The sequence below is a fragment of the Tenrec ecaudatus genome, chromosome 10, assembly GCF_050624435.1.
Source record: "Tenrec ecaudatus isolate mTenEca1 chromosome 10, mTenEca1.hap1, whole genome shotgun sequence".
Lineage (NCBI taxonomy): Eukaryota > Metazoa > Chordata > Mammalia > Afrosoricida > Tenrecidae > Tenrec > Tenrec ecaudatus.
In genome coordinates, this window is record NC_134539.1 from 130,407,771 (window position 1) to 130,421,389 (window position 13,619).

Consider the following 13,619-nt stretch of genomic DNA (forward strand, 5'->3'; position numbering starts at 1 on the left):
AACGTATTGGTACTTTATCCATATATCACTTAATTCAATATTTCAATCGCCATAAAAAGTTATACAATCCTCATTGCAATTAATTTAAGAACATTTTCATCCTTCTTGTACTCATTGCTATTTGGGAAATTTTTTCCATGTGCATCTAAATCTCAAAAAGCCTTTATTTACAGAAAAAAAATTTGAGTTAAAAGTAATTGCGTCTTTAATTATAATTCTTTGTTTTAATCATTTTATTGGGGCTCAGACAACTCTTATCACAATCCATACATACATCAATTGTGTAAAGCACACATACATTCATTGCCCTCGTCATTCTCAAAATTCACTTTCCGCTTGGGTTCCTGGAATCAGCTCCTCACTTTGCTTATTCCCTTCCCCCTCCCTCCCCACTCCCTCCTCCCTCATGAACCCTTAATAATTTATAAATTATTGTTTTATCTTATCTTACACTGCCCGGCATCTCCCTTCACCCACTTTCCTGATCCCATCCCCCAGAGAGGAGGTTGTATGCAGATCCCCGAGATCTGTTCCCCCTTTCTAACCCCCTTCCCTCCCGGTATCGCCACTCTCACCCTTGGTCCTGAGGGGTTCATCTGACCTAGATTCCCTGTGTTTCCAGATTCCATCTGTACCGCTGTGCATCCTCTGGTCTAACCAGGCTTGCAAGGTAGAATTGGGATCATGATAGTTGGGGGGAGGAAGTGTTTGAAGGTTGTGAGTTTCATTATTGCTACACTGAACCCTGAATGACTCATCTCCTTCCAACTACCCCTCTGCAAGGGATGTCCAGTGTCTACAGATGGGCATTGAGTCCCCATCACGTGCTCCCCTCATTCACGATGATATGATTTTTCCCCCTGCCTTTGGTGCTTGAAACCTAGTCCCCTCGGCCCTTCATGATCACACATGTTGGTGTGCTGCTTCCATGTGGGCTTTGTTGCTTCTGGGCTAGATGGCTGCTTGTTTACCTTCAAGCCTTGAGCACACCAGATATTTCAAGAGCAGCATCCACATGTGCTCTCTTCATGAGAAGCTCCACTGACTCGAGCCGCTCAGGAGGTCTTTGGTGTCAAGGGCAGTCCAGCTGCATGGGCACAGATGGCCTATTGATGGGCACCTTCTCAGCTCCAGCTGCCCTCTAGCCAGAGAGATTTCAGCACATGCCAGTGCCCGATGCCACCACAGGACTGAGAGCAAGCATGATAGATATTTTGTGGGGTTTGTTTGTTTTTAATTGTAATAAGATTCTTAGCCATTTTCAAGGGTTCAATTCATTGGGCATCAATTCTGTTCCAAAAGTGAAACCACCACCACTATGTAGTCCCTGAACATTGTCATCATCTCAGCAACAGCATGCCCTTTCCACAGTGGCTCCCCGGAGCTTCCCCCACCCCTGGTAACAACAGGCCTGCTCCCCGTGTCTCTCCATTGTCCTAGGTAGAGATTTCCTGTCGGTGGTGTCACGCAGCACTTGTTCCCTCTTCGTGTGGCCCCTTTCACTTAGCACAGTGATTCCACGGTCCGTCCAGGTGCGAACTTCTGCGGACCGTCATTCCTTTTTATGGCTGTTGAATGGCCAGGCGGCATCTTGGTTATCACTTCATCTATTGGGGACACGTGAGGTATCCCCATCTCTGGACTGATACAAATAGTGCTACCATGCACCTGAGTGTATGGGTATCTCTTCGAGGCCCAGCTTTCAAGTCTTTGGGAGTATATCTATTGAAAAAAAACAGCCAACAAGCAACTCACTACCATACAGTTGATACCCATTCATAGCGATGCTACAGGACTGGATAGAACTTCCCCTGTGGGTTTCCAAGGCTGGAACTCTTTTATGGGAGTAGAAAACCCTATATTTGTTCTGCAGAGAAACTGGTGGTTTCGGACTGCTGACCTTGTGGTTAGCAGCCCAACTCATAACCACTATATATGTGGGAATGGAATTTGGGAGTCTGGTGAACCACTAAATTACAGGCTGTGGTTTGAGTCCACTCACCCCTCAATGGGAGAAGACTGTGGTAGACTGCTTCTGTAAAGGTCACAGCCTTGGAAAGCCCATGGAGCATATCTCTCAGCCCTGCAGGGCCCTGTGAGTCAGAATCCATTCAACGGCAGTGGGTGGGTAGGTGGGTTGATTGGTTGGTTGGTTGGTTGGTTGGTTGGTTGGTTGGTTGGTTGGTTGGTGCAGTTCTAAGTTTGACTTTGGGAGGAACCAACAAGTGGTTCTCCACAGGGGTGGCATCAGAGTACATTCCCACCAGCAAAGGATGAGGGAGGGTTTCAGATTCTCCACATCCTGAACATTTGGTTATTTTCATTTTTTTCCCTATAAGAGCCGTTCTAGTGGGTGTGAAGAGGCAACTCATTGTGGTTTTGCCTGAGTGAGTGCTAAACTGCGCTCCCCCCCCCCCCCCATGTGAACTCGAAGCACAGGCAAAACCAAACTCGCTGCCATGGAAACAGCTGCTACTCAGAGTAAGCCTGTAGACAGAGTAGAGCTGCCCCTGTGGATTTCTGAAGCTGTAAATATTTACAGGAATAGAATGGGTTTGAACTGCTGACCTAGCAGTTAGTGGCCCAATGCATAACCACTATACGATCAAGGCTCCATGTACAGTGTGCGTGACACACAGGGAAAGCAGTAAACAGCAGTGTTTTCAGAGTTCGTGGAAAGAGGCCGCTTTCCATGGCTGTGGAGTCCCTCAACCCTGAAGTAGTCTTTTCATTGTCTTTTTACAAATGCAATGCAGAATATGGTAAGAGCCAACGTGCTCTCTTCCTTCCAACGCCACCGCCCTGTTTTGACACTCATTGCCGTCTCAGAGCCTCGATCTGACACCCGGTCTGTGAAAGATGCTAACACTGTGGTGGAGAGATGCATGCTAGCTTTGTTTATCAGGGCCAAGGACAGGGCACAAGGAACCAAGCAAACGTCAGCCAGGTGGTTCAGCACCATGGAGAGCGCTGCAGGTGGGAAGGAGACTGAGGTAGATCTGGACACGGAGACCTAGAGAGACACGTTATTTTTACATTCAGAGCAACTAAGTTACAGAATCACCTTTATTGATGATTCAGCTTCTGTTGCTTTTCAGAGATAGATAGATAGATAGATAGATAGATAGATAGATAGATAGATAGATAGATAGATAGATAGATAGATAGATAGATGATAGACCACCCAAAGCAGTGTCTGGGAGGATGGACAGCACCCTGTTACTCATCTGACGCTTGGTCTGGGATGAGACGGAAGTGGAGGGACGGCTATGACATCTTTGGGTTTGTTTGCTTGCTTTTGTTTCACTGTTCTTTATAGCGTTTTTGGCATCGAGTTCACATATGTCATTTGATCGGTCAGTCATATTAAGAAGATTTGTACAACCCTCACTTCAATCCATTTCAGAGCATCTTGGTCTCATATTCATTGTTGTTAGCCCCCATTCACCACCCCACCACCTGCCCCAACCTCCCCTCCTGTGTCGCTAGGCAACTGTCAATCCAGTTGCCTGTCTCTGGAGAGCGACCTACCCTGGATTTCCTAAACAGAAGCTCATACCAAGCAGCAACGGGAAAGACATTTGTATAGTTACTGAACTGTTACACAATGGATACCTCCAACCTAAAAAGAAACTCTCGCCCTAAAGGCCACAGCTCAGGGACAAACTCCGAGGTGACATCATCAAACCCATTTTTCAGGGGAAGCCATCAAGGCGCCGTGAGGCGGGGTCACTCGGTGGGGTGGCTAAAATGGCATGGGCATTCATGTGAAATCCATGTTTCACCATTGTTAATGGGTTTAAATTTTTATTGGCGTCACAGGGGGGGCACCTAGCCCAGTGGAACCCTGACTCAGGACTTCTGCTACCCATGGGGCCCATCCAGGTGCTCCCCAGACAGTGCGGAACCTCACTGAAGGGGGCTGGGGTCAGAGCCGCCACAAGACCCAGGGGAGGCTGAGGTGCTGGGGTGGGGGCTGCTGTCACCGTGCTGGTCCTGAGACTTTGAGGATGACTTGGGGGCGAGTGACAGTTGCTGGTGTGTGCTTGGGCGCACCCTCACCCCTGCAGGGCAGCTCCGTTCCTAACTCACAGAGCTCACTTCAGCGACACATCACGGCCGACGGGCTACGCCCGTACAGAGTAACCATCTTGGAAACCCACAGGGCCCCATTGTCCTCGTCCTGCAGGGTCACTGTGCGTCGGGACTGACTCCCTGGCAGTGAGGTGTGGCCCCGGGATGGGGCCAGGGCCAGAGAACCTGGGGGTTATGAGAGGCACGCGTTGGCTGCTCACTGCAAGGCGGGCGGTTTCCCATGGGCAGACACTCCTCACTGGAAAGATCCGGCTGGCTTCTCCTGCGAAGAGGGCCGGTCTCATCAACGGACCGGGCCATTGGACCCTGCCCTCCAGGTTGCTATGGGCCAGCATCGACTTGATGGCAGGGCGTTCGGTTTGGGGTTGTTACCAGAAAACATTCACGAGTGGGTTCTGGCATGTTTGTGTGTGCACCAATAGGCATCTGTCCCTTTGTATCGATGTTCACGGACATATGTGGCTCAAAGAGACCCCCTTCCTGATGACACCCTTTACCGTTCCCTCTCCGGGGAGGAGGGCAGGGCTGTGGGGCCTCCCCCCGGGTCACACTGGGTCGCTGACTCTTCTCGTTTCGTCCCTCCCCGCAGGTGCAGCTGATCCACTATAACCACGAGTTATATACAAATGTCACAGAGGCTGCAAAAAGTCCGAATGGCTTGGTGGTCGTTTCTATATTTATAAAAGTAAGTCTCTTGCATTCCTTCCCGTTTTCCTTCTGCCAGCTCCACCGCGGTCAGAATGTGGGTGGGCCGTTTCTGTTGGACCTTGGACACCCGGAAAGGGGTGGGGCCCTTGATGTCCATGACCCAACCCCACGGTAGCATGGTGCCATGCGGATGGTGGGGGCGTGAGAGTTCATCCCAGAACTACAATGGCCATGATCTCCGCTTCTGATCCCTGTGGCCGGAGGGATTCACGAGCCAGTGTCCCAGCAGCGCCCATCTCCCCACAAGACAGTGTGTTGTCACTGGGCTCTGATCCTGAGTCCGGGAATGTCACTCTAGAAGTGCAGGCACATTACAGCTAACAGGGTGATTTATACGCCAGAAAGCCAAGCTCCTCGACAGCCAAGCTGCTGGCTGGGGGCACGCAGTTCAGGAGCTTGTGCAGGAAGGCTGGTTCCTCTGTGGTCCCTGGCTAAAGGCCAATGCTCCCTGTGGGGTGAGGGTGGGGAGGCACTGATGCCCCAGGCCCTGAGCTCAGTAGAGGGATGGAGCCTCATTCCTGCATCAGCTCAGACCAGCTTGACTGCTAGGGATGGCCCTGGTCTCCCCCTGAGCAAACCTGAAGGCTTCGGGCTACATCTCCAAATCGGCCACAGCATTGCTCTCTGTGTCTGTTGCAACCAACTTCCAGCCCTCCCACTCTGTGTTATCCAAACTGGGGCTTGTCATCCGCTCCTCAGAACACCAACCCATCCCGAAAGGCAGACGGGAACAAAGCCCTTGATCCATAAGGGGGCACAGCCCTCAGGGCCACCCTCTCCTCCTGCAGGCCGCTCTAGCCCCCTCCCAGTTTCCCAAGGTCAGCAGACCCTAGAGATGTCATCCTCATCAAAAAGGGAGCCACTGGGCGGCTGGGAGTTGTTGGCCAAAAATGAGAGATTTGTTCATGTGTGGGTTTGATTTCTCTCTGGGCCCCACTCATCCCCACCCTTTCCCTGACCACAGATAACTGAAATTTGGCTGTAATTGCTGCTCAATCACACACCATTAACTTCCCACTTACGCTCACTTAGGCCAAGTACATATTTTACCCCCTCTGCCACACAGCCCACATACTCTAGCCTGCAAATCACCTGTGTGCACGATGGGGAAACGTCCGTGTTTGGTCCTCAGAGTCCAGTTAGCGATCAGCCTGGCCGGACTCTCCAGGTAGCAGGAGCCCAGAGCACTAAGGGATGCACCAGATTCCTGACCCAACACAAGAACCTTGTAAAATTCTCTTTGGGCTCTTCTTTCATGGGGCTTCATCGGCATAAACAGGAGCTTCCAGCTACCTGTAAAATAGCCAAAGAGCTGTCGGTCGGCATGGAGCTTGGCCCTGAAGGCCACAGGGAGTCACCGTGGTGGATTGAGTCTTGTCACTCACCAAGCTCTGTCTGATGTGTGTCACGCCAAGGCCCACCCAGGAAACTGGGTGAGAAAGAGACAGATGTAGGGAGAATAAGCAGTCTGTGCTTTCTCCACACTAAACATTACCTGTTTTTCAATCTAATCACCATCATCATCTGCCACCATGTCTCCAGCCCTCTGTAAAATCAGATGCAAGGTTTCATGTGTCACCACATCTGGTTAGCGGCCCAGGCGCAAAGCACAGAGCTCAGCCAGGCAGCAGGCAGCAGCGAGGCGACTGGGATGCACAGTGGTCCCTGCAGAAAGGCTGCCTGAAAGGGAGTTGAAATAAAAGTCATGTCCACACTCACGGGGGAGGGGCTCACACGCTCCAAACGGTGGGTCCCTGGCCTCATCCTCTAGCTTACCTGGTACTCCCAGAGAAAGCCTGGGCAAAGCATGGAGATGGAGCCCGCAACATCTGGTACACTGTTGAGCCCGCAATGGCCACTCAGTAAATATGGGGTGGATGGTTGGCTGGCTGGCTGGCTGCATGGATGGATATATAAATGGACTAAGGAGTGATTGATTGAGTGATGTGGTTTATGATAGATTCCATCCATGCAATAATGAGCAGGGATAGAAGATTTTTTATCTCCTGATGATCTCTATTGGGGTGACTCTTAAAACTTTCTGTTTGGGATTGTGTCAGGTTTACAGAGCAGATCAGTTCTTCATCCAACAGTTCCTACAAATTCCACTTCATGACACTGATTGCCACCCACTCACATACCCCACTTCCTGCCAGTGCCCCCTACATCCATTCCTCCTTCTTTCCCAACTCTTCTGAACCTTGACCCTGGGGTATCTGCTACCCTTTTAGTCTCAAATGGTTGGTTACACCTCATCAAGTTATTATTCTCCATATCAAGCTCAAACTCACCATCATTGAGTCTATCTCTTTCTGACCAGTAAGCCTATCTTCTCCATGACATTGAGCTTTGTCCCACATTGTTCTCCCACTCTATTCAGGACATTCCAATGTGCTCCTTCTCTGAGCAGTTGGTAGTGGTAGCTGGGTGCCGTCTAGTTCTTCTGGTCTCAGGGCCGTGGAGACTGATGGGCCGGTGGTCCATGAAACCATTGAACTGATTGTTTTCATATATCTTCAATACATGGACCAGAGAGACCAGATGGCCATTTGTGAGCTTCTAAGACCCCCGTCACCAAAGTAGGACCTAGACCAGTGTCTTCATGGGCTATGTTATGCTGACTGTGTTGTCCCCTGAGATGGATGGTCCCGAGCCCCCAGGCCCAGCTCATGTCTGTTTCTGCCTAAGGAGTTTCATCACTTGACCCCCTGCATGACCCACCCCTTTCATGGGCACACTGGTAGCCAAGGTGAATCCCTGTGTACAGACATCCCCTGTCAACCCTATGTGTTGTGGGAACTTTTTTTTCTCTTTCACTATCTACGTTGATAAATATCACCTTCCTTAACATGTCACTCCCTACTCTGTTTCAACCCGCTTGATGCTTCCTCATTCCTACAAAATAACATTGAAAGAACTCAACATGAAAAACTTGACATGACCATTGACCATTCTAGCCTCATCCTCCACCCTTCCTCCATTCCCTCAGCTCCAACTACACTAAAGATACTGCGGTTCCCGAAACATGACCAGGGTTCCTTGCTCCGTGTCCATGAGTGTGCAGGACCTCTGCGTTCCACATTTCCCCGGTCCTCCCCGCTTCACCCACTACCACCAAAATGCTTTGCTAACTTCTACCCATCCCTCAGGACTCAGCTTATGCCTTCGCTGCTGAGTTCCCCAGATGGGTGAGTCTTCCTCTAATACTATCATTTGACCGTAACACGAAGGAACCCTGCTGGTGACACAGTGACGCACTCAACTTCTAGCTACAAGGTGGGTGGTTCAAATCCACCCAAACACTCGGCCGGAGAAAGACCTGGCGATGTGGAAAGATCGTGCTCGAGGAAACCCTCTGGATGAGCACTGCTGTCTCGCACAGGGGGCTCCAAGACAAACAGCAATCATAACACTCTCAACACCGCATTCTAACCATCTACCGCTTGGCACGCGGTAGGCCCCCCACAAATCAGAATGAATCCGTGCGTGCGTGAAGGTGATGCTCAGCCGGGCACAGGACTGTGCAGACGCTGATGTTTTCTTTTCTCCCCTAGGTTTCTGATTCATCAAACCCGTTTCTTAACCGAATGCTCAACAGAGATACTATCACAAGAATAACATATAAAAGTAAGTTGATTCCTTTTCCTGTACAGCGGCTACTCTATCAACGTTAGTCCAGCCTGAAGGCAGGAAGCCAGAACTGAGGGTCTCTGAGGGCCCCTTTCAGCTTCATGATCCTTTAATTCTGTAAAAAGTCACTCTGAAGAGACAGAGTTAGCTAAGAAGCAGCTCATTTCCGACGAAGTCCCCAGGGTGCCTTTGTCATCCACGCCTGTCCAAGATGATAATGATTATGATGAGGGGGGGTCATCGCTGTCCTCTGGGTTGGTAATAAGCTGGGGGACTCAGCTAACCGACGTGTCAGCTGGCCCACAGTTGGGGCTTTGCCAAATATGTGATTGCAAAACCTTCCACCAGGTACTGTGGGTCCAGCCTCAACACTTCCAAAGGTCCTCGGTGTTCCCAGGCCTCCCTCTCTGTATCCCAGTCTTCCCTCCTGGTGCAGGCAGGGTGCCACCTTTCTACATTCTCATGTGTGATCCTGGGACGCGGTCCACTTTCTTTGGACCCCCGGGATTGATTTTGTGGTTGCTGTAGTTGTTGTTTAATCTTAAACAGAAACGTGATAACTGTGCAAAGTTGAAGCGGGGAAGGGGGAAGTGTCAAGCCCTAAACTTGTTCTTCAGCAAGAAATCTCTCTTCCCCCCTTCAGTCTCTGATTCCTCTTTGATGTTGAGCTGTAAGGATTCTAAGGACCCCCTAGGTCTAGGACTCTGAATTAAGCAATAAGTAAATAATGACATTAGCAAACATCAAAACCAGCGTGCCAGCATTCTGAGGTCCCCTCACCCTCTTGGCATGTCCCACACCAGCTTGTGCCCACGGCTCCTGTCTCTGCTGGTGATGAATGACCAAGCGTGTGCCCACAGCTCTCAGGGCAGACTGCTCAGGGGGAGAAAGAAGGACTTTGAATGATTCATTCAGGCAACAAACAGTTGAATCGTGGGCAGCAATCAACGTTCCAGAACTGCAGAGGTGGGCCAGACACGCTACCAACTAGGTCCTCACAACCAGGTCCCTCCCACCTGGAGAGGTGTGCAGGAGTGATGCATGAACTTGGGGAGTCACGCTGAGACTGACATCATCGAGAACAGCGGTTCTCAACCTGTGGATCATGTCCCCTGTGGGGCTCAAACGACCCTTTCACAGGGGTTACCCGATTCATACCAATAGCAAAATCATAGTGATGAGGTAGCAACAAAGATAATTTTATGGTTTGGGGTCACCACCACATGAGGAACCATATGAAAGGGTCGTGGCACCAGGAAGGTTGGGAACCACTGCCCTAGAAGAATGAACTGAGCTCTCTCCCAAGCCATCTCCCATCTCCATCAGTATTCCAATGGCGTCCTGCCCTAAGTACACACTGAGATTGCTCAGCTAAGGGAGAGATTTCTGTCTCTTGTGTAAATAGCACATTTTATAACTGCCCATAAAAGATTATTATTCTTTTAACTTTTTGATTAAAAAAAAGCATGAAAATTAAATTAAATGTTTTCAAATAATCTTGAATTTTCAGCTTAGAGACCGTGAAAAAGCCCTGAAATCTCACAATTAAGCCCCAGCACACAAGCGAACAGAGTGCCAGCAGCTCAGACACTCATGGGTGGGCACCCCCCTCCCTGCTCCCCACTCCAGTCCCATTAATATGAGGGGGCTTCTAAAAGTGCCCGGGGAAATGGCCTTGAAAGATCAAGGATTGTTTCCACGAACTTTTTGAAGCACCCTCCTAAAAGACGATACAGCTACAGCTCAGGGCAGGAGCCAACATGCACAGTGGGAAGGTGGCCTTCCTTAGGACCAGGGATCAACTCCGGGGAGTCAGGGTACAGAGCTTGTTGGGGCCACTGACGGACGGCAGTTCTGTGGCTAAAGAAGGTGTCAACGCTGTCTACCTCAAACAGGAGAACCCTGAAGACTGCCACTCCCACCGAGTCCATGGGAATCAGGGGACACACTGGAATCATGGCTTTGGTGAAGAGCAGTGTTAGAGCAAAGACCTTCACGCATCCATCCGTCCATCCATCCATTCCTTCATTCCACAGATATTTGGGGTTTTTTATTTTAATAAATCATCTTATTGAGAGCTCTTACAGCTCTTATAACAATCCATACATCAATTCCATCAGGCACATTTGTCCATATGTGGCCACCATCATTTCCAAAACATTTTCTTTCAACTTGAGCCCTTGGTAGCAGCTCCTCTTTTTTCACCCTTCCACCCTCGTGAACCCTGGAAAATGTATCAGTTTTATTTTCATATGTTACACTGCACTCCACGGATATTTGTTGTCCGCTGGTACTGAGCACCAAGAAGTGGAGGCATCAATGGAACGCATGTCCTGTCCATGAGAGGTCCTCAGACATTAGTCGGGAACAAGATGTATCACAGAGCACCGTACAGAACTACGTGTCAGAAGTAAAACACTGCAAATCTGAATGGAACTCTTTGGGAATGACAGAGAAGAAAACAGCCAAATCTGCCAAAGATTGGTTGGGAAGACCCACAGAAGCAAGGGCTCTTAATCAAAGGGCGGACTACCTGAAGAATGCTAGGCTATAGAAAGAGAGGAAGAGGGAGGCAGGAAGCAAGGAGGCAGGAGGAGGCACAGAAGGAGCACACCACGCTGAGTGGACCCCTTGGAGAGAGACAGGAGGACTGTGAAAGTCTGTCTGGGCCACCTCTTCATGCAGAGGCCCAGTAAGCACTCAGGACCCCCTGAGTGAATGGGGTGAAGGGGGGGGTGATTGAACACCCTCCTGGAAGGGGCAGAGGGGGTGGTTAGTGACAGCAGGGAGAACACTGGGAAAGATGTTCTGGAACTAGATCTTGAGGAATCTTGAGGCTGGGCTCTGGAGTATGTGCAGTAGATAGGCAGACACCTTAGAAGAAATGCCCTTGCCCCCTCTAAAGGCAACTAAAAGGTGCAATGGTATGCCCTCTTGTCTGCTCCTCACCTCCCAGGCTGGCAGGGCCCAAGGGAAAGAAAGAACTGAAGGCAGATCAAGAGGCGCTGGCCTGCCTGGGCAGCGCTAACTGCTTCCAACCCCTAATAACGGGTATTGTGTGCTCTCACCCTCCAGCCTGGAATAATGCAGTCGCAACTTTTATCACATACCTGAAGGGAGTAACACAGCAGGGACAATGATGACCGATCCTGGGGAATGGCCCAGACACATGCTATGCCCAAGACTCTGGCAGAAAGGGGTTGATTTGCTCAGCAGGAAACCCAAAGCACCATTCCCTCATGCTAAACTCCTGAGAGGGCCGAGGGCTGGGCCGCCAGCCTGTGGAAGGACGGGGGTTGGCTGGAGGCTTGCAGGGGGGAGCTTCTAGAACAGGAGTCATTTCAGAGGATAAAGCTGCTGGATGGGAAACAGGGGGCTGGAAGTCTCTGCAGGGGACAGCAGAGACAGCTGATGAATTCCGGTCAAGATGAAGACACCACCACCTGGTCAGTGACACCTGTCAGGGTAACCTGCTGCCTTTCTTGTAAGTCAGATGGAAAAGAAACACCACCTCCATCCACCCCGACCAACCACCACCTCCCCATCCCGCTGGCGGCCAGCATCTTGCCCACAGCCTCCCTTCTGTGGGCCTTGCTCACCCAGATGTAGGTTGCACCCTGCAGCACGCTGAGCTTCAGGATCACGGAGGTGACTGATACTCACTGAGCCCTCCCACGGCCCCGAGGGGGCTGAGTGTTACACAGGCAGGGCCGTGTTAGAGCTCCCAGAGTGCCCACCTTCCAAGTCAACAGCGCTGTCCTCCCAGGAATATGGATGAGGAAACTGGGACTCCGAGAAGTGAGCATACTGGGCCAAGGTCAGTTCTGTCTCATCAGTGTGCGCATCCTCACGGAGCATTCAACAATACACGTTGTCATCTCACTGCTGCAGGCTGGACGCTGGGGCTCGGCGTCCAGCTTCCGACCCGCAGGTCCGCTGGGACAGCTTGCCTCCACGGGACTCATGTTTCGGGGTCAGGAGGAGGTCTGATAAGTCTGCCTCATGATGATGGAGATCAGAAACACGCAAGGTCTTGGGAGGCCTTAGCTTGAAGCACACACACCGTGACTCCCCTCCACGTTCCAATGGCCACAAGCAAACCGTGTGGCCAGATGTCAAAACCATCCCCTGATAAGGAGGCAATGAACATTGACTGAACCATGACCCCTCCCTCGCCCATAGCGGGAGGGCAAGGGTTCCCTCCCTACCACAGGTCCTCTGGAAGAGCGAGGGGAAAGCTTAACTCTGAAGATTAGCCGTAATTCGATGCTTTCACGAACATCAAACTTGTTAGCTTATTTTTTTCTTTTTAATGCCAACTTTGGTTCCGTTTGAAGAACCATCTCTGCTAGCTCACGTGTCCACTTGGAGGGAGACAAGCCAACCATAGGACTTATGGGTGCTTTGACACTTCCATGTCTGTCTGTCTTGTCCCTGTCCCTTGGCATCTGGAGGGACATGTTGCACTGATGTCATTGTCACACATGGTAATGAGAGATGGTTCAAGATGGGGTCCATTGGGGGATAGACTGCAGAGGAGCAGAGTGGGGGATGATGGCAGCCATCCAAGTAGTAGATGATGCTGACCATGACCAGACTGGGGTCATGGTGCTCCTCAAGGGCTCGCTCTTCCATGCCCACAAGCACCCTTTCCTCTCCCTCATACCCCACTGCCAAACAGCTTCTGAAGCATCGTGCTGGTCCCACAAGGAAAGAATTTTCTCCTCTCTGAGGTGAGGCCTCCGCCCTGACCTGCGGTCTCTTCCAGCCCTGGAGTTTCATTCATTCCATTTGTTCAACAGATGTTTTTCCAGTAGCTGATTTGTGCTCCTGACTCTTCTAGATGTCTGGGATGAAAACATCTGCCCTCAGGGAGCTTGTCTTCTAATATGGACTAACTCAATAAGCACAACAAATAATAATAAGACATTATGTTTGAAGATAGTGCATGCTACCAGAGGGAAACACAGAGAAGGGTTAGAAGGGTCAAGGGCAGAGAGAAGTGGAAAGTTGTAAGGAGCATGTTCCAAAAGAACCTGCATTCAGGAGTGCAGCACTTCCGTTCCTTGAATAGAAACCAAGAAGCCAAGGATAGCCCAGCCTGTCATCTCCGGTTATCTGCAGGGGAGGAAAGCTGTCTACACCCAGGGAACGGCTACATTAGAGGCCTCAAAGGTGAGCACCTG

At 50.6% G+C, this 13,619-nt stretch overlaps 1 protein-coding gene across 1 annotated transcript in view; it reads left to right on the plus strand.

Moving 5' to 3' along the window:
• CA10 (carbonic anhydrase 10) overlaps nt 1–13,619 on the plus strand; it is a 569,229-nt gene that overhangs the window by 542,490 nt on the left and 13,120 nt on the right. Inside the window, exons 5-6 of the mRNA XM_075559290.1 lie at nt 4,685–4,780; nt 8,358–8,430. Of these exons, the coding sequence (XP_075415405.1) occupies nt 4,685–4,780; nt 8,358–8,430 (169 nt within the window). The remainder of the gene's footprint in view (nt 1–4,684; nt 4,781–8,357; nt 8,431–13,619) is intronic.